Source organism: Leptopilina heterotoma, unplaced genomic scaffold, assembly GCF_015476425.1.
Source record: "Leptopilina heterotoma isolate Lh14 unplaced genomic scaffold, ASM1547642v1 Lhet_206, whole genome shotgun sequence".
In the NCBI taxonomy this organism is placed as follows: Eukaryota; Metazoa; Arthropoda; class Insecta; order Hymenoptera; family Figitidae; genus Leptopilina; species Leptopilina heterotoma.
In genome coordinates, this window is record NW_025110922.1 from 1,190,485 (window position 1) to 1,211,868 (window position 21,384).

A 21,384-nucleotide genomic window follows, 5' to 3' on the forward strand; every position below is an offset into this window, starting at 1 on the left:
ACTTCAAATTTTTTTTATTGGTAGTTTTTTTTGTACGAAATAATTAATTTTCAGCATTGAATTTCAACAGAGAATGTTTGAAGTAAAAAATCTTTTTTTTATTTTTTTTCTCGAAGTTTTTGATATTTATAAATTACAATAGATGAAACGAAAGTGAAAACTTTTAGTTTATTTACAAATAAGAATAAAAACTCGATTATTAATTTTTTCTTCTGTGATATTTTCAGTTAAATTGGAGCAGTGAAGTATTGTTAGCCGCCAATAAGCGCCAGCGCAGCAACATGATCAGAGAAATATTTCGTCGCTCTACTTCGTGAAAGCTACGTTAATAAAATTTAAAAACTCTGGCCATAAAGTAAAAAATTGAAATTCAATATAACCGTGCAAATAAAACCAACAAAAAAAAAACGCTAGAGTTTGAGAGAGAAAAGAGTTGAAAATAGATGCGCGATTGAATAGAGAAAAAGAGAGAAGAATTTTGTACGGTATTTATGAATTTAATTTTTTTCTTAAATTATAGACACTATAATAAATATTAAGATAGAGAAGGTGTAACATGCAATATCCCAAGTTAGCCTGATCAATCTTTATTATTTCTCTTTTTTTTGGAATGCTAGAATCTTTTTCATTTCTAATTTAATAGAAAAAAAAACCGAAAAATACAAATACTGACAAATTGACGTAACGGAAAAATACCACGAAGTAGAAAGAAAAATAAAAATTGTTCAAATTTTTCACGTTCGGCATCGGACTTGTAATTTTACTATCGATTTTTTAAAAAAACTTTTATACAATTGTTGTGTAAAGTAATTAAATTGAAGGAGAATGTTTAATTTTTTTTAATTGTTTAGTCTTTGTTTAAGTGGGACAAATGTATTATTTGTCATTTTGTATAAGGAAAAAAAATTGTAGATTGTCTTTTCTTTTTTTGTTTTTGGGAACAACGCACAAATTGTATTAAATGTATTAAAAAAATGAATGGGAGAGACCTTTTTATCGTTGACGGAATATCAATATACGACAGTGTCATTTATCCTGTTACGTATATTTTTTAAAACTATTTTCGTAATTCTTGTATTCCATCAGAAATTTATATATATAATATATTATATATAATATTGTCTTTTTATTTCGAGAAAAAAAAATAATTGTAAAGCATCCCAAAATGCGTTTTTAATTACTGCCATGTATTTAAGAGATGCGCTAACTTGGGATGACGTATTATGAGATAGCTTTTAAAGAATGTTAAAGATGAAATGCTCCTTTAGGAGATTAATCTTATTGAAGATATTAAAAGCTGTAATGGACGAAAAGAATTTCTCTTCTATATAATTCCGAGTATAATAATAATTATACGAAAAAACGGTACAGTTATTATTTAATTCTTTAGATATCTAAAGTGTCCTATTTCTTGTTAGATGAGTGCATGGGTACAATATAATAATTAAAAAAAAAAATAAAATAAAAATATTAATAAAAAAAAGAGTCAAAATGAACTATTATGTGGCATGACCCATCTGATAAGAATTTGACACAGAATGTAGCATACTTGCTATACTCATTTTCTAATTGTTACTTTTTTAATATTTATCAGAGTCAAATCCTTCATTAGGAATTAAGAAATAAAAAAAAAAACTTAAAAATTTCTCAAAAAGCGCCCTGCCATCTTCGTCTGGAGAGCTTTTAACGCTACCCACGCTTTCTTTAGAGTTTCATCTCTTATTATCTCCTAAGGTGTATGCGACTCTGGCTTTTGTAAAGTGCTTTTTATCAAAATGAAGCTTGTTGCGTCTCAAATCGAGAAAGAGAGAAAAAAAGAAGAGATTTTAGGGGAAAAAAAATGTTTAAAACAAAAATATCTAAAGTGCTTTAATGCACATAATCTATTTGAGATGTTTTTACATCTCGTGTTAGATTTTTTTATTTTTATTTTTTTTTGAGAAAATTTATTAATTTGACTATATGTTTTTAAATCTGAGTCGCATCGCTTAAACTTACAAGATAAAATTGATATATTATTGCTCTATGTTTCTTTTTATATATAATGAGATAATACATGGATTAAGTTATATTGAAACGAGAATGATTATTATAAATAATATATAATTCATGAAAGTAAACAAATTGGTTCTTTTCGTTTTTCAAAAATTGCCTTCCTTGAATAGCAATAAAAATATTGAGAATATTGCAAGCAAAAAGAAATTCTAAATGAAATAGGAAAATATTACGAAAGCAGGTCTCGGATCGACTTTAAGGCGTAAAACAATCGATTTAATCGATTGAAGATTCAGAAAAAGTCGATAAAATTGTTTTTATTTTGTGTTCTCATTCAGTTATGTACGAAAATTTTATTTTGTTATTCGCCAATATTTTACTAATTTCTAAATTCAGTTATTAGAAAATTAGACAATTTTGTTAATTATAAATATTTTTATACTTTAAATTAATATTTAATATTTGAATTTTCTAAATATGGAATTGAAAATAATTGAATTTTAAAAATTCATTATTGTCAATAGAATTTTTCAAAATTTTAATAATTTAAACTTTTTAATTATACATTTGGAAATTTTGTGCAAACAAAAAAATACAATAAATTATCTTAAAAAAATTATCGGAAAATAATTTTTGAAAGATTTGACTACAATTATTATTCACACTACAAAAATCGAAATAATTTGTATAAAAAAAGTGGTATTTTCTCGCAATCTCTGCAAGAAAAATCGAAAAAGTCGCATTTTTTGATAATCAGTCGGAAAAACTCCAAAAAGTCAAATCCGAGGTCTGTAAAAGTAAAAAAAAATTCATCTCATCGTTTTTCAAAAAAAAAAAAAAAAATTAAAATGGTAAGTGGATTTTAATCATGATATAATTGCTCCTAAAGAAAAATCATCGTAATCACAGCAATGTTAAACTTTCCGCTTCCACTCAATGTCAGACATAAAATCAACTAACTGAAAACTAAATTCATAAATTAATTAGCATTGTATTCTGTAATAGGTAAGATTATTAAGATCTTACAAACTCAATAATATGTATAATTCGTCTAGGAAAAAAGCATGAATTTTTGGTCTGAAAATGTTATGTTTTTTTCCCATCATAATATTTGTTTCATGAGAGCAATAAATATTAGCAGAAAAAAAAGTGTAGATAAGAAATGCAAAAAAATAACCCAAATTGTCTTTAATTACATTTAATTTGTGTAGTGGAAATTATGAAGTAAGATCAGTCTGCAAGATATCTTATTATAAATATCATTGGTAATTGGTTTCTTTTTCATAATTAATCCTTTGCGTATTTTTCAGTTCAATTTTAAGAAATTTATTTACATTTAAATTAAAAATTAATTAAATTAATGATTAATTAAATTACATTTAAATTTATTTACATTTATTAACTAATTATTTATCAGTTATTTATTAATTTTTATTATTATTATTTGTGACACCTTCCGAAGGAAAGCAAATTATTTTAAGGTTATTATGTTACTTTTAACCTTAATCAATAGTTTATTTCAGTTTAGTTCTGTAAAATTAAAATCAATTTTTATTAATTATTTTATATTAACATATATTAGTTATTTGAAAAATGAAGAATAAAATGTCAGTAATTTATATGATTTTCATTAGAAAAAATAAACATAACCTCAAAATTTTTACTTTTACCTTTTGGAGCACGTCACTTGTTAATTATTATTACATTTTTTAAAACAATATTAAAGAAAATTAATTTTTTCTTATTAGACGATTGAAAGTAATTATTTTCCATTCAGATTTGTTCTTTTCTTGAACTTTAATGTAAAATTAAGTAATTCACAATTTTTTTTATTAGTGCAGTCGGTATTAATTATTATATCGAATTAATTAGATAAAACGCATAAAAGATATGATTGTACTTACAGTTATCATTTTCGAGAGAATGCATATTTATTTATAACTACTTATATCGCTGTCAATGAACTTAATGATTAGAAAATTTATTTTGCATTCGTTACGAATTGTTATGAATCATTTTATATTAAATTTTTTTATTTATCACTTCATTCAGATTAAGAAAAATCATTGTTCACTAAAGTCGTTTTGATCCTAATGAGAAAAAGAAATAAGAGTTATCGATATAGTAAAATCCTTCTCTAAGGATGTAAAATTATAATATATAATCTGCGAAAATTTGCGGACGTAAAGTATTAAAATTGTTAATCAAAACAAATTTTTATGTTTAAAAAAAATATAATAAGTAAAGTCAAGAATTATGGGAATCCCATTGATATTATTCCCTTTAGTGAAATATCTACCTTACCGACCTTACTTGATGAGTAGATAGCAGGTTATGTTTCTTTCCGTTAGGTGGACGACTGTTTTCTTTCTTTGTTTTCTTTTTTGTTTGTTTTGTTCAAGTAATATTGTTACGAATTTACAATTAGTTTGAAATTTCGACTAGAAAAATGACTGAAGATTTTTTTAGGGTGTTTTTAAGTTTTTTGTGAGTTGTGACTCCTATAACCTTCAACATTTGCGATGGTAGACAAACGTCAGACGTCTGTTTTATTTGAAAGTTTTTCAATAGTTTTAAACACTTTAAAAGAATTGCATATTTCAGTTGATGTGATATGTTATTAATTTATAAATTTATCAATTTTCCTTTCTCTTTAAAAACAAAAAAAAAACCTATCAAGTTTAATTTATCATAAATCGGTATCGAAGATATGCGCAAAGTGGCTGCGCGAAAAGGGTGATTTTGTGTGTTTTGAAAGAAAGAGATCAGTTTATGCAAGATGGCCGACCGGGTGACTTCGGCCTTTTGTTACCTCTCCTTTCTTTTGTACCTATTTCTTTTAATACATTGTAATTGCGGTGAAAGATTTGGTGATAAATCAAAGACTTTACATATTACTGAGGATAAAGATGAAACACGTTACAAAAAATCGTTTATTATCGAGAGAAATAATGTTATTGATGACACAGACCGAACGTCATTTAGAACGCGTAGAGATGCATCTTCGGCAAACGAATCAAAAATCGAAACCAAGGTAAGTACCTTTTTATGTGTCTGATTTAGTGTTCATCAGGGTCATTAAATTGTGGTTTTGGGATAAAGTTGACTTATGGTGGGGAATGGTTATTTTCTTAATTGTGTTGAAGTATTTGAAAGGGAAATGTAATTAATAAACGAATTCAAATTTTTTTCGGCGATTGTTGTCAAAATGCATTTTTATTTATATTAACACACTTGGAAACATACGCTTGGTAGGTGCATTGCTTTGCAAACGAGAATGGGTTTGAGTAATTGTCGTATTGAGCTCCGTGCGCTTATAAATCAAGTCAATTTGTCAATTTGACGGAAGCTGCGTCGTATCATACTCGTTTGTTATTACCGTGTTGAGGTCACTAACCGCCTATAGTTCTCTTTTTTAAATAGAGAAACATAATCCATTATAACTGTTTCTATGCTAATGAACTTTACGGATATTCTGAAATTAATGAACTTGTTGAATTATTTTTATTAAAGTCAATTTTTACAGGTTATACAGTGTCCTTCGTTTTTCATTTGTCTTTTTGTTCCGCATATTATACCGAAATTTATTTTACGTAAATTGTTTGTTAATCGCTTTTTTTATCTTTGAAACAAAGAAAGCATAAAAATAATTCGATGATTCAACGCGACTAAAATGTTTTTTTTGTATTATAATCTATAGCAAGTAATTATTTTTCAAAGAATTATACAAATGTTTAGAAATTAATTTTTCAAGTTTTTTCTAGTTTAAATAATTCAAAATTCAGATATTAATTCCCGTTGCTATTAATTGTATATCACGAAGATTAGTTTACATTCTCGATTACCCTTTTGATAGGATAAATTGTTCTAGGAGAAAGATCAAGTGTCAGATTTAGCCTTTCGTCAGGATTGTTCCAGTTAGTAATGAATTTCTAATTTAGAAACGATATTAATTCGCTTCAATTGTTGTTTTCTTTTTTAAATTTATTCCAATAGAATTACTATTGTGATTTTCGTGCGGACAAAAAGGAAGTTAAATGGTATAATTGTGCACTTGAAAAGAGAACTCAAATTTAGATTCTTGTCGGAAGTGTATATAATTCAAAGGGGGGGAAGTTCCCTTTTGATGTTTCTGAAGAGGGTCCCTATTTTTACTGCGGCAGAATCCTTTAATGCCTAATCTCTTTATTCAGCGCATTGCATACGTAATTTAAAAAACCATAATTCTTGAACCATTTTTTGAAATATTTCGAAATTTTTTTCTTTGTTTTTAATTTGAATACTTTTTTAAATCCCAGCTTTTTTGTACAAAGATAAATTAAACATAAATTATTAAAATGATTGAGTGAATTTTTCAGAATTGATTATATCACACACCGGGATTTTTAATTTTAGAAAATAAATCTCTTGTTTATTATTATGAAAAAAAATGTGCGGAAAATTTTTCATGCGTTATTGATATCATTAGGGAATTTACATGCGAAATATAAATGTTACAAAAAAATGCAATTATTTTTAAATTAAATTGAGCTTGGAAGTTAATTAAACTTGTATCCTCTATAGTTTATCATTAACACATTTACATTTAAATGATACGAGATTATACAAAACATGTACAAAATAAACTGAGAGGTAAGGCAGATGTGATAAGCATTCTGATAAAATATAATCAGTGTAATTGAGAAAAACCTTGATGAAAAGTTTTTCTTTCGCATCTATCAGGGCTCGAACGAGGTCCGTAAATCCCGTAAAAGTCCGTTTTTTTGAAAAAAGGTCCTTAAAGTCCGTAATTTGATTGAAAAAGGTCCGTAAAGTACGTAAATTATACGATATAATTTGGATAATTTTAGACGAAGTTGAAGTCCACAACGTTGATCAACGAAAAAAATTTATTTAATGCAATCAAGTATTATTTTTAATTTAATATTTAATTGTAAAATAATTATTATCAAAACATAAATAATATCAATCCTTTTTTTCTAAATACTTTTTTGTCAATATTTCTGCGTAATTTTTAATTAATTTACTTAATGAACAATTTTTTTTCGTTGATCAACGTTGTGGACTTCAACTTGGCAATTTTAGAGAAATTACAAATGATTGAAGGAATTCAATTATTTTCAAAAGTAATAAAATTCTTCGCAAAAATTCAACTATGTTCAAAATTTTTTAAAAATTCTCGTCAAAATTTCAATTATCTTTAGAAGTAATTAAATTCTTCTCCAAAATATCAATTATTTTCAAAAATTTTAATAAAATTTTTGGAAAAATTTCAATTATTTTCAAAATTTTTCCTCAATTCAATGATTTTTAATAGGTATCTATAATACTATTCTAGTAAAATTTTCCAAAAGAATTCAATTATTTAAAAAAAATTAATAAAATTCTACACAAACTTTTAATTATTTTCAAAAAATAATAAAAATTTTACAGGAAATTCATTATTTACAATTTTTTTTTATAAATTTCTTCGCAATATTCAATTATTTTCATAAATAATACAATTTTTACAGGTATTTAATTTTTTTGGGAAATAATAAAATTTTTATTAGAAATTCAATTATTTTGATAAATAATAAAGCTAATTGCAGAATTTCAATTATTTTTAATACAATTTTAATCGAATTCCTCGAAAAATGTAATTATTCTTAAAAATTTTATTAAAATTTATCAAAGAAATTTAATTATTTTAATAACCTCTGCTACAATTTATTTATTAGAATTTAAATATTATTTTTAATAAATTTTTAATTAAATTTCTTTAAAGAATAAAATTATTGCATTCAAAATTTTTAATGCAATTCTTTGCGTAAATTATCAATTATCTTTATAAATAATAAAATTCTTCTCTAAAATTGAATTATTTTCAAAAAATTTAATAAATTTCTTGGCAAAATTTTAATTATTTTCAAAAATTTTCCCTAATTTAATTATTTTTAATATCTATTTTAATAAAATTTTGCAAAAGAATTCAAATTATTTTAAAATTGATTGATACAATTCTTTAAAAGAATTCAATGCAATGTAATAATTCATATGTAATTATTCAATAAATTGTTTTTTTTTTGTTTTTAAATAATGAAATTCTCGTAGAATTTTCTCATAAAAATTGATTTAAAAATGGATTTCACTTAAAATTTTAGATTATAATTGAATATTAAAAGTATCAGAGCGTAAAGTTTTAGAAATAATTAAATTTTGAAAAGGTTTCAGATTCAAATCTTCGAAAATTTGAATTTTTTATATTTTTAACTAAGTAACAATTCTGTGCAATTATTTTTTTTTGAGAAATTTTAATTGCGAATTTTTTTTTATATTATTTGAAGTTTTTATTTTCTAATACATATGTAATTGAAGAATTTACAAATAATTGAAATTTCGCAAAATTGAATATTGTAAAGAAATGGATTTGAAAATTGTCAAAGAACTTTTTCGAAAATTATTAAAAATAATCGATTTTAAGAAGAATTTTAGTTAAAAATTCTTGCAAATAATAATTGAATTGATAATGATTTTATCACTCTATCTTTAATTATTATAAAACATGAAGTAATCGATCGCTTATCGATATCTTCATGTTTTTTAGTTATGAAAAAATCTAATTTATAGTTTTAAGTACATAAAATGTTCTCTTATATATTTTTGTCAGTATAATTGGTCCGTAATTTTTCATTTTTGGTCCGTAAAGTCCGTATTTTTAAATACTTTCACTGGTTCGAGCCCTGAATCTATTTTTTTTTTTTTTTTTTTTGACACAAAGAATTTATATGAGAAACAATTTTGTAATGTTTTTTTGTATACACAATTTTTTTCCAAATTTTTAAATTCGCAAAGAGAGATTAACATTATCATGAAAGGTGTAAATTTTTCTTTTGTTCCTGAAAATTGTTTATCATTTTTTTTTTATTTGATTAATTGTTCAATTTTATCGCGCACTGATGCGAATTTTCTCTGTGAAAAATAGATTTTTTTAAGATAATCTGACATTGAAGATATTTTTTTTCTCTTTATGTAACGAAAAGTTCTTGGGACTAAATTAAATTTATTTTCTCTAATTACATTTAAAATGATTCAATGTTGAACGGTTGCAGTGTTCACGAGTTGATGATATACGTTTTGTGATAAATTTCTTAGAATTTATATATTCAGAAAAGATGCGAACAATAATTGCTAACGTTTTTATTTTTTATTGTGTATTATTAAAAATTAGTCATGCAACACATTTTCATTTGATATATATTTTTTTTTGCACGTATATTAACTAAAGCAGACAAATAGCAACTACACATTTAAGTCATCACAAAGTCTCTCTATGATTCATTTTCACTCACTTTGAAAGCTTCTGTGATATTTATGAACGGGAATGAATACATATATATATATATATAGAGAGAGAGATAAGCCTTTCGGCACGATAAGCACTTCTGTCTTAAATGTAAAAAACTTTGCTTACAAATTTTATTTATTTTTATTATTTTGTTTTCAATGTAACAAAAGGAAAAGAAAAAAAAATTCTTTTTGTTTTATTTTCTAGGGTCAAGAACAGACATTGAAAACTGGACCGGAGATACCGGGATCGGTGAGATTTTTTTTTCGATACACTGAAAGAAATTCTTATTGAAATTTTATGTCAATCACTGTGAAATTGATATTAATAATAATGAGCAAGAAATTTAAATGATTTATTAGAAAATAAATTTGTTGGGAATTCAGTAAACAAGTTCTATTAATTAAATATATTTTCGGGAATATATTTTCGAATAAAAATAAAATTCCAGAAATTTCGATTTTTACACATTTTTTGTAATGAGATTTACACGGTCTGACTATTTAAATTTTCTTAATTATTATAATTTCCATACGTCGTTCAATAGGAATTTCCTGCAGTGTAGACGAAGTTGAAGTCCAAAACGTAGATCAAGGAAAAAAAAGAAAACAAAAAAACACAAACGCTAAAAATAAAAAATTTTATTTTTTTTATTTTTTATTAATTTTTATAATATTTATATTAATTTTCTAACATATTCTTAATTTATTTAATGAAAATTTAAAAAGAAAGATAGACTCACTTAAAATACTTAGTACGGCACTGTTTGTTTTGCTTTTCACGCTTCCAGTGTTTTTTATTAATCAGCTAGAAATAATATGGTTTTTTATTATTATTCATTATTGTTTATAGCTTTTTTATTTACTTTTTTCATTCTTTTTACTTTTTTGTTTATTGTCTTTCTATTTTTTTTTACCTATTTAATTTTTTTCTTACTTTTTCCTTTACTGTTTTCATTTTTTTACTTATTTAATATTTTTTTTACTTTTCTATTTATCTACTATTTTTTTCCTTTTTTATTTACTACTTTTCATACTCTTTTATTGACTACTTTTTATACTTTTTTATTTTTTTTTTTATTTATTTATTTGTGTATTTATAGACGAGACAATTTAATTACGAAGTTGAAGTCCACAACGTTGATCAACGAAAAAAATTTATTTAATGCAATCAAGTATTATTTTTAATTTAATATTTAATTGTAAAATAATTATTATCAAAACATAAACATCAATCTTTTTTTTCTAAATATTTTTGTGTCAATATTGCTGCGTAATTTTTAATTAATTTACTTAGTGAACAATTTTTTTTTCGTTGATCAACGTTGTGGACTTTAACTTGGTATTTAATTCGTACAATTAGTAAAAATAGTTATTTATTTTTTATACAGTTTTTCGAATTTTCATGCATGCTTTGGATTTGAGGGTTAATTTTACGTTTATTTTTAATTTATGAACTGGATTTGACTTGAATTTGAATGAATTTAAATGAGCATTAATTTTTCTAGGTGAATGCGCTCAATGACTCTCATCAACAGCTGATGGTTCATTGGGTCGGCGAAGGGTCCAGTATTATAATATGTCTTGCCCGAGATAGTTTGTCACAATTGAATAAGAACAATAAAAATGTAATAGCAAGTCATCCGAGTGCTGTTTACATAAGTTACGATTATGGCGATTCGTTTGATAATAAAACGGAGAAATTTAAAATATCGGAAGAGAAAAATTCTTCTTACGCCAGTGTCGACAAGTTTTATAATCATCCGACATTTAACGAATTTGTACGTATTTTTATTTTAATTTATAATTTCTATTATAAATTTTCTTTTAAATTCAAATTAAACATTACTGAACTGAAATTATTCTAAAGTTTCCAACTTACAAATTTTTTTGTGCATTAAACACAACTCAGGAAATTAGAAATTTTAGGAAAATGTCACGTTTGTGAAGTTCACAACGTTTTAATCAACGATTTATTTACAATAGTAAAATAGTAGAAAACATATTTTTCTATTTGAATTTATGTAAATTTTAGTAGAAAAAATATTTTGTATAGTTTTTGATCAATTATTTGCAAATAAATATTTGAGAACAAAAAATTTTAGTGGAAAAACTGTTTTTCTACGTCAATTTTAGTAGAAAGAATATTTTTCCGATTTATATTCATTTTAGTAGAAAAATAGTTTTCTGATACATAATTAATTTCCAATGAAATGTTTTTAAACAAAAAATTTTTATTGTTTTTGTCAGAAAACATTTTTTTTCAATCGTTATACGTCGTTTCACGACGTATAAACGTCGTGAATGTTTCAATTGAAAAAACATTTTTCTACTTAAATTTATATTAATTTTAGTATAAAAAGTATTTCGCATAGTTTTTTGTAAATTATTTGACGAACAATTTTATTTAAAAAATTCAAAAAATAATTGAATTTTGGAAGGTGTTTATTATTTACAAATATCAAATTTTACTAGAATTACTATAGAAATTTTGATTTTTGATGTACAAAACTATTTTTGAATCATTTATATAAACCTTGAATTTTTTTAGCTTTAAAACTTTTTAATTAAATATTTATTTAAAAAATTATTACAGTTTTAAGTAATTTTATTTAGAATTTAAAATAAATTAAGTATGAATTTCTGAGAAATTTTAATTCAATTTGTTTAAGATTCTTGAATTTTTAAAAAAGTTTTATTGTAAAATTACCAAATTAATGAAAATTTTGTGAAATTAACTTCAGAATATGTAATTAAATTTGTTAGAGAAAATTACTAATTTTTTTAAAAAAATGGAATTTTCAAGTAATTGAAGTTTCGAGAAGTTTTGCTTCAAATTCTGAAAAATTAGTTTTTGAAAATATTTCAATTATATTTTTTAAAAATAATTGAATATTTATAAACAAGTAAACGAAATTTTCTAAAATTCTATTAAATATAGTTGAAATTTTCTAAAATTCTATTAAAAATAATTGTAGTTTTCAAAGAATTTTATTGAAATCTTTGAAAATAATCGATAATCAGAGAAAAAGAGTCAAAATTTTTCAGTTTCTACTTTTAAAGATAAATGGATTTTTAAATATTTTTTAAAATAATTTTTTAAAATTTTAGTTAATAAAATTTTTGAAATTGAATTTTTTTAAGAATTTTATTGAAATTTTTTAAAGTAATTGAATTTTTTAAGAACTTTATTGAAATTTTTAAAAATGATCTGGAATGAAAGAAAATATGAAAATTCTGTCTGGAAATCAGGGAAAAATAAAATAAAATTGTGGCAACCTTTTGTATAAATTATTTAGTTAAAAATTAATTTTTCAATTAGAAAAACTTTAATATTTTTGTAATGAAATTCAAATTGAAAGGAGTAATAAAAATATCGTTGGACGTTGGAAACTTTAGAGACATGGATTGAATTAATTTTTTTTTAAATCTATCTTATTTTATTACAGTGCGTTTTTGCCGATAGTACGAATAAATTAATTTTTATAACACGAAATTCTGGTCACAATATTACGAGAATTGAAGTTCCATTTACGCCGAGTGAAATTTCTTTTGACGATGAACATTATTATTTTATGGTGTTGGATAAAGTTGACCGTAAACGAAGGGTGAGTATAATTAATAATTTATTTCAAAATAAAAATGAATTTCTTTTTAAGCTCTAAAATAAATGTCTTTTTATTTTAAACAATTTTCTTTTTTCATCAATTAATAGAAGTTAATTTCTTTTTTTTTTATTTCATTGCTGTTTATTTCACTGATACCAATTTTCTTCTTTCATCAATTAATAGAAGTTAATTTTAATAGAATTTAATAGAAGTTAATTTTTAAAAAAAATTGAAATTAACTTTAATTAATTGATGAAAAAAGAAAATTGTTAAAAATAAAAAGAAATTTTTTCTTTACTTTTATTGAAATTTTCTGAAATTTTTTTACAGCTTTGGTTAACAAAAGATTTTGGCAACACTTGGACTGTTGTTCATGAATTTGTGAAAGCATTTTACTGGACAACTGAGCGGCCCAAATCATTGATAATTGAACGCGCTGAAGCATTGGGTCGAAATACGGTTGTTAATTTAGGCACAGTGCAACTTTGGTCTAGCCGAAATTACTCACGAGTGATTACTGGAGTTGAAGATTTTCAAATTCGAGGAGATTACATGTTTGCGACGAAAAAATCACGAACGGTAAAAATATTCATTTCTTTACTTTTTGTGTTGATAAAATTTATTTAAAAATTGATTAAATTAATTAATCAATTAAATTTTGTATTGACTTATAAATTTCTTTTTTTTATGTTTTTAGGGAAATTTGGATCTGTACGTCTCATTTAAAAATCAGAATTTTGTGAAAGCCCAGTTTGACAGAGGATTGCCAGCTCTTGATTTTCACATTGCCGATGTTTCACACAATCGTATTTTCGTTGCGGTTTCACATAGCGACACGCTGGTTAATCTTTACATTTCCGAAGTAGTTGATAATCGTCAAGCTTCGTTTGTTTTATCACTCGAGGGGATTTTCACATTTTTCCCAAACAGCACTTGGACGGAAAGTTGGTTAAAGTATGTATTTTTTACAGTTCTAAAAGTTTCGAACGTTTAAATGAACGAAATTTATTTCTTCTTCAAATTAAAATTTTATTGCAATAATTTTGCGTCATTGAGTTCAAATGATTCTAAAGTTCTGAACGTTTAAATGAATGGAATGTGTTTATTTTTTCTTCAAATTAAATTTCTATTACAATAATATTGCGTCACTATCAATTAATTATAATTTTTTTAATTGTAAAATTGAAGTCTTTAATTTTTATTGCAATCAGTCATTTTTAATAAATATTTCGTTCATTTGTTGATCATGAGTTCAAAACAGGGTTGCCACAGGTCAGGGAATTCAGTGAAAAGTCAGGGATTTTTATTAAAAGTACTTGAAAAAATTAAATATTTAGGGTATTCATAAGAAAATTGTGAATTTTTGTGTTTTTTTTGTTTGTCTCATAAATTATGAAATTACCACGAAGCTTTCAATTTTTTCTATTTCTGACAATAATTTCTAATTAAGTAACTTCATTCATAAACAGATAAACATCAAAAGGTATTAATTTGAAATTTTGTAAGACTTCAATTTTGAATGAATTTAATTAGAATTTTTTTAAAACTTAAATTTTTTAAAAATTGTAATATTTTAAATTCTGCTCAAATTAGTTAAATTTTTAAATGTAAATGTCTAATTAATTATTAAAAATAATGGATTTATAGAAGAATTTTAGTTAAAAACACTAAAAAAATTTGCATTTTCGACAAAATTTAAATTATCTTAATATGTAAATAATAAAATTCTTCTTCAAAATCCAATTATTTTCAAAAAATTTAATAAATTTCTTGTAAAAATTCAATGATTTTCAAAAAATTTTCTCAATTAAATGATTTTTAATATCTTTGATTTGCATTTTCGTCAAAATTTCAATTATCTTAATATGTAAATAATATTCTTCTTTAAAATTCAATTATTTTAAAAAAATTTAATAAGTTTCTTGTCAAAAATTCATTGCTTTTCAAAAATTTTCCTCAATTCAATGATTTTCAATATTAACGACAATTTACGATTTTAATGAAAATTTACAAAAAAATTCAATTATTTAAAACAAATTTTGTAAAAATTCTACGAAAACATTTAATTATTTTTATAAATAATAAAAATATCATAGGAATTCAATTATTTACAAATTTTTTTATAAATTTCTTCGCAATAATTCCATTATTTTCATAATCTATTTAATTTTTTTTACAGAGATTCCATTATTTTCGTAAATAATAAAATTCTTTGTAAGAATTCAATTATTTTCATAAATAATAAAACTCATTACAGAATTTCAATTATTTTTAATTCAATTTTAATCAAATTTCTCGAAAAAATGTAATTATTCTTAAAAATTTTAATAAAATTCGTCGAAAGAATTTAATGATTTAAAAATTTATTGGTAAAATTATTTATGAGAAGTCAATTTTGAGAAAAATTCAATTATTCAATAAATTATTTATTTTTGTAGTTAACTGATTATAAAAGAAAGAAAGAAAGAAAGAAATAAGTGAATTCTCGTAGAATTTTCTAATAGGATTTCAGTTAAAATTTTAGATAATAATTGATAATTAAAAGCATTACAGCATAAATTTTTAGAAATAATTTAATTTTGAAAAGGTTTCAAATTAAAATCTTTGAAAATTTGAATTTTTGATACTTTTAACTAATAATTCTGCAAAATTAATGTTTTTGAAAAGGTTTTAAATTAAAATCTTTAAAAATCTGAATTTTTCATACTTTTAACTAACAATTCTGCAAAATTAATGTTTTTGAAAAAGTTTAGCTGAATTTTTTTAAAACCTATTTCATGTTTTTATTTTCTAATATATAATTAACTAAAGAATTTCCGAATGAACGAAATTTCGTGTAAAATTGAATTGTAAACAAATGAATTGGAAAATTATTAAAAAAAACTTTTTCTAAAATTATTAAAAATAATTGATTAAAATTTAAAGGAAAATTTTAGTGAAAAATTCTAAAAGATAATAATTGAATTGAATTGATGAAAATAATTTGATAAAGTTACAGTTAAAATATTCTTATAATATAAAATAATGATTTTATCGTTCGGTCATTGTTTAATTTATTATAAAATATGAAGAAATCGATTACTCCGAGTCTTCGACTCGGAGTGCTCGATATCTTCATGTTTTATAATAATAATATATTCTTATTTTTAATTATTAAATTAAATTATTATTTTTAATTTCAATAAAGGTTTGAATTTGAATCTTTTGAAGAATTTTAATTCCTATGGAAAATAATAATGATTAAATATTTATTTGAAAAAGAAGTTGTTGTTTTCGAATAATTTTACAATTAGAGAAATTTGTATATAAATTCATATTAAAATATTTTTTTTTAGTATTTAATTATTTTTAGAATGAATCAGAATATTTTTTAGGGTCAGGGAAAAAGACAAAATTTTGTCTGAAATACAGGGAAAAGTCAGGGAAAAACAAAATTAAATTTTTATATCAAACCTGCAAAAAAAGGCTATAAAGATTCTGAATGTTTAATTTTGTTTTTTATTTCCAGTAGCAAAAAAAATTCGTTCATTTGAACGAATTTCAGAATTTTTAGATAATTTTTTTTTGCACAAAAATTAATTTAATGCAGAGTAAATATACTCGTTTTTTAACGATTACCTTTTCTGTATTGCAATTTCAGTGAAGTTGCCGACGAAACTTTCACGGATCTTTATAAAGTTGAAGGTCTTCGTGGAATTTACATTGCCACTCAAGTAAAAGGTGCTCCAAAGTCAGTGAGTATTGGACCAGAACATTTAATATCGTTGATAACGTTCGATCATGGAGCAACTTGGGGTCTTATCAATCCACCGCAATACAATTACAAGGGTTATTATTTGCATTGTCCGAAAAATTGCTCCTTACATCTTGGACAGAAATTTTTCCAATTATATCCAGTGACAAGGGCGGCATCAATAATGAGTTCAAAGTCGGCGCCTGGTATAATAATGGCAACTGGAACTGTTGGAACGAGCATTAAAGGTCATCCAGCTCTTTACATGTCGAGAGATGCGGGTCTCACTTGGAAACAAGTGTTGGAGGACTATTATTTTTTCAATATGGGCGATCATGGCGGTGTTTTGGTGGCCGTTAAATATTTCAAATCTCGCGGTGAGACTCGAGAAATTTTGTACTCGACAAATGAGGGAGAAAGTTGGCAATCGCACGAATTCACTTATAATGTGCTGAGAATTTATGGATTGATGACGGAACCTGGTGAGAATACTACGACTTTTACGATGTTTGGATCGGGTGTTGGACAGCATCAGTGGTTGATTATTAAGATTGATTTGAGAACGGCATTCACGAAAGTCTGTGAGAAGGATGATTTTAAATTTTGGAGTCCAAGCACACCGAGGGAATCGCTGTCGACTTGTGTTTTGGGAAGGAAGGAAATTTATCAGAGGAGAGCTGCAAATATTCAGTGCTACATTGGTGTTAATTACAATAGGCCCGTTAAAATTGATACATGTCCCTGTGATGCGAACGATTATCAATGTGATTTTGGATTCGTGCGAGAGACAAATCAATCTTCACTCTCTTTTCGATGCATTCGAAACAAAACATCGGAATATAATCCTTATAGAATTCCTGAGCTTTGCCCACCTGGAGAATTTTATAATCGAACAAAAGGTTATATTAAAATTCCAAATGATGATTGCGTAGGTGGACGTTCCACTTTTTATGAACCAGATCAGGTAGGAATTTGATATTATTTATTTATGAGAATTTAAATATTTTCTATACAATTTTCATTAAAATCCTCGAAAAAATTCAATTATTTTTGAATATTTAAATACAATTGTTGGCTGGAATTTATTATTTTTATTTTATTTAATTTAATTAAATTCTTCGTCAAAATTCAATTATTTTCATAAAAAAAAAATTCTACTAAAGAATTCAGTGATTTTAAAAAATTAAATAACATTTTACGCAAAAATTCAATTATTTTAAAAATTTTGATTAAATTCTTTACGAGAATTTAATTATTTTCAATACAATTTTAATTAAATTTCTCAAAAAAATTAAACTATTTTTGAATATTTAAATACAATTTTTAGCTCGAATTTAATTATTTTAAAGAATTTTAATGAAATTCTTCGTCAAAATTCAATTATTTTTATAAAAAAAAATTTAATTTTTGTGTCAAAATAATAAAATTCTTCGTAATATAATTAATTACTTTTCAAAATTATAATAAAGCTTATCCAGAGAATCCAATTTTTTTTTAGAATAATATATTTCTTCACTGGAATTCAATTACATTTAAAAATAACAGAATTTCTCGTAAGAATTCAATTATTTTCTATAGAACTTTGATAAAAGTCTTTACAAGAGTTTAATTATTTTTCAAAATTTTTTATAAAATTCTTAACAAGAATTCAATTCGTAAGAAATTTAACTACATATTTTTAAAAATTTCGATAAATTTCTAAACAAGAATTCATTTATTTCAGTTTCAAAATTTTAATAGAAATTAATAAATAAATTATATAAAAAACATATTTTTAATTGAAAACAGTTTGGTTTAATTATTTAATATTTTTTAATCTTCGAAACATTAAATTAGAATTTGATTAGTTTTAAAATTCAAAATTAAAGTCTTGAACAATTTTATTTCGAAATTCTAAACAATAATTGAATTTTTGAAAAATTAAAGTTGTAAGTTTTAGAAATAATTAAATTTCAAAAGGTTTTACATTGAAATTATTCAAAAATTTAATTCCTGGGGAAAAATGAATAACAATGAGTACTAAAATATTTATTTAACAAAAATTATTGAAGTTTTGAATAATTAAATTTGGAAATTCTGAAAAAATTAAGTTTTTCAAAAATGATGAGTAAAATTGATTTAAAAATAGTTGAATTCTTGGGAATAATTTTTAAAAAATGAAATAATTGGAAAGTTTGTGAAATTTTATTGAACTGAATATTAGGTTTAAAAGAATTTTATTTTTTAACATTTAAAAATTATTCTGAAATATAATTTCGTATTTTCGAAGAATTGTAAGTGAAAATTTGGGAAATAATTGAATTTTATAAAAAATTAGAATTGAAATCATTATCAGAATAAGGAAAAAATATATTATTCTTTCTGGAATTTAGGGAAATACATAATAAATTTTTTTTTATTACTTTGATTAAAGTAAGTTACATTTTTGCACATTGAATCGACAAAAACAAGAGTTTTTAATCGTCAAGTTTAAGTTTTCGAAAGCTACTTTTTTTTACTTCTTTTCAGTTTTAAAGCTATTTTTTTTAATTAATTAACGATCGCAAAGTTTAATTATTTGATTCGCAATATTAATAAAATTGTTCATTTCAGATACCATGTCCAATGGCAGAATTAGGAGAATTTTTATTGGTTGCACAACGAGAGCATATTTCTAGAATTGATTTGGAAACGAAAAAATTGGAAAAATTACCCGTTCACGGTTTAAAGAATGTTATTGCAATTGAATTTGATATGAGAAATAATTGCCTGTATTGGGCAGATATTGTAAATGACACGATTGGAAGGCAATGTCTTTCGAACGGCTCAAGTTACCCTGAAATTCTAGTTGAGACTGATCTTAGTTCTATTGAGGGAATGGCTCTGGATTGGGTTTCAAATGTACTTTATTTTGTTGACGGTGTAAAAATGAGAATTCAAATAATCAGAACTGACATCAATTCAATGGGACGAATGAGAAGAACAATATTGGGACCAAATAATTTACAAAAACCAAGAGGAATCGCTGTACATCCATCGAGGGGATATATTTTCTGGACCGATTGGGCGCCTGGTAATGCATCAGTCAATCGGGCCAATATGGATGGTACCAATTTCAAGCAATTATTCCACGAGTCCGTTGAATGGCCAAATGGTGAGTGTTATTTATTCGATTTTTTGAAAATAATTTTTCAATAATTTTTCAATAATTTTTTCAATAATTAATTTATTCTGCAATTTAAATTTATTTTAAGTAAAATTAGTATATTTTTTGCATCGCAGGTTGTTATCAATTTGACTTTTTTTCACATGTTTAAAATTTTATCACTTAGATATTTCACCTGTTACTTTGATAATTTATTTCCTTTTCGAAAGTTTTTAAAATTGTATTTAAATTTAACTTAAAATTAAAAAATAAACAGTTTTAAAAATATAGTTAAAAAAATTTTAAAAATAATTTTAAAAATTAAAAAATAATTAAAAAATTAAAAGTAAAAGAAATAAAAATTTAAAAAAATGATTAGATTTTTTTCTGAATTCTGAATTTAAAATTATCTTAATTTTATTCGATTTTAATTTTAAAGAAACGCAAATACAATCAATAAATTCAAATCAATTAAAATGTAATTGCAATTTTTGAAGTTTTAATCTATGTGAAGATTAATGTATTCAAATCTTTAACAAGGTTGCCACATGTCAAGGAAAAATCAGGAAATTTTATCAAAAGTACTGGGAAAATATTAAATTTTTAGAATTCATAAGAAAATGCTGGTTTTTTGAGTCAAGTGACCTTTGAGAATATTAAAATAATTTAATTCTTCTTGAATTTTTTGTCTGTTCACCCTAAGAATGTTTAAATCTAAAAATAATTGTTTTTTGGATGAGTTACAGTTGAAAACTATATTAATAATCGTTGTATTCCAGATGTCTGTTCACAGTTAGAAGTTAGTTATTTTTGTTTTCTTCTTTGTTTCTTAATTTGTTTCATAATTTTTCTCTTTGAATGTTTTAAATTTTAAAATTAATAAAATTCTAATTTAATATTCTGTCGATTACTTAAATAATAACAAAGATTAATCAATTAAAATTGTTTGGAATTAAAAATTATCATTTTATTTGTAAATTCAATTTTTTTCTCATAATTTTGTGTTCAAAAGTGAATTATTCTTTAATTTAAAAAAATATTATTATAATTTTTGTAAAGTTTATAATAATTTATAAGTTTATAATTTTTGTAAAAAAAGAAGTTATTATTATTCAAAATAATTGAATTCTTGCGAAGAATTTTATTAAAATGTTTATAAATAATTGGATTCTTTCGAAAAACTTTATTATTTTTAATAATAATTGAAAAGATTCAAATTTTTTTAAAATTGAAGAAAATAATTGAATTGCTTCAAGAAATTTAATTAAAATTCTATTAAAAATAATTGAATTCTGTCGAAAAAATTTATTAAAATTATGTTAAAGATTATTGAATATAACGAATTTTACCAATTTTGTGTTCTTACTTAAAAAAAATTCAATAGTTTTGAAAAATTTTATTAAAATTAAGAAAAATATTTGTATTATTTTGCAAAATGTAATTAAAAATTATATTAAAAGTAATTGAATTCTCATAAAGAATTATATCAAATTTTTTTAAACGAATTTAATACTTTCGAAGAATTTTATTAAAATTAAGAAAAATAATTGAATTATTTCGAAAAATATAATTAAAATTATATATAAAAAATAATTGTA

The 21,384-nt window shown here is 23.2% G+C and overlaps 2 protein-coding genes across 10 annotated transcripts in view; both read left to right on the plus strand.

Annotated features, from left to right (window-relative positions):
- LOC122501283 (spectrin beta chain) overlaps positions 1 to 2,124 on the plus strand; it is a 49,413-nt gene extending 47,289 nt beyond the window's left edge. For all 7 annotated transcript variants that reach the window (XM_043610625.1, XM_043610628.1, XM_043610630.1 and 4 more), the window contains one exon: positions 228 to 2,124. In XM_043610625.1, coding sequence (XP_043466560.1) covers positions 228 to 231 — 4 coding nt within the window. In that variant the 3' untranslated portion in view covers positions 232 to 2,124. The remainder of the gene's footprint in view (positions 1 to 227) is intronic.
- Positions 2,125 to 4,404: 2,280 nt separating this feature from the next.
- Positions 4,405 to 21,384, plus strand: part of LOC122501270 (sortilin-related receptor-like) — a 34,030-nt gene continuing 17,050 nt past the window's right edge. Inside the window, exons 1-8 of one of the 3 annotated variants that reach the window (XM_043610606.1) lie at positions 4,405 to 5,029; positions 9,530 to 9,574; positions 10,830 to 11,102; positions 12,771 to 12,929; positions 13,260 to 13,508; positions 13,627 to 13,883; positions 16,570 to 17,626; positions 19,255 to 19,795. In XM_043610606.1, the coding sequence (XP_043466541.1) occupies positions 4,775 to 5,029; positions 9,530 to 9,574; positions 10,830 to 11,102; positions 12,771 to 12,929; positions 13,260 to 13,508; positions 13,627 to 13,883; positions 16,570 to 17,626; positions 19,255 to 19,795 (2,836 nt within the window). In that variant the 5' untranslated portion in view covers positions 4,405 to 4,774. The remainder of the gene's footprint in view (positions 5,030 to 9,529; positions 9,575 to 10,829; positions 11,103 to 12,770; positions 12,930 to 13,259; positions 13,509 to 13,626; positions 13,884 to 16,569; positions 17,627 to 19,254; positions 19,796 to 21,384) is intronic. The other 2 variants (XM_043610605.1, XM_043610608.1) reach the window with 2 other exon arrangements.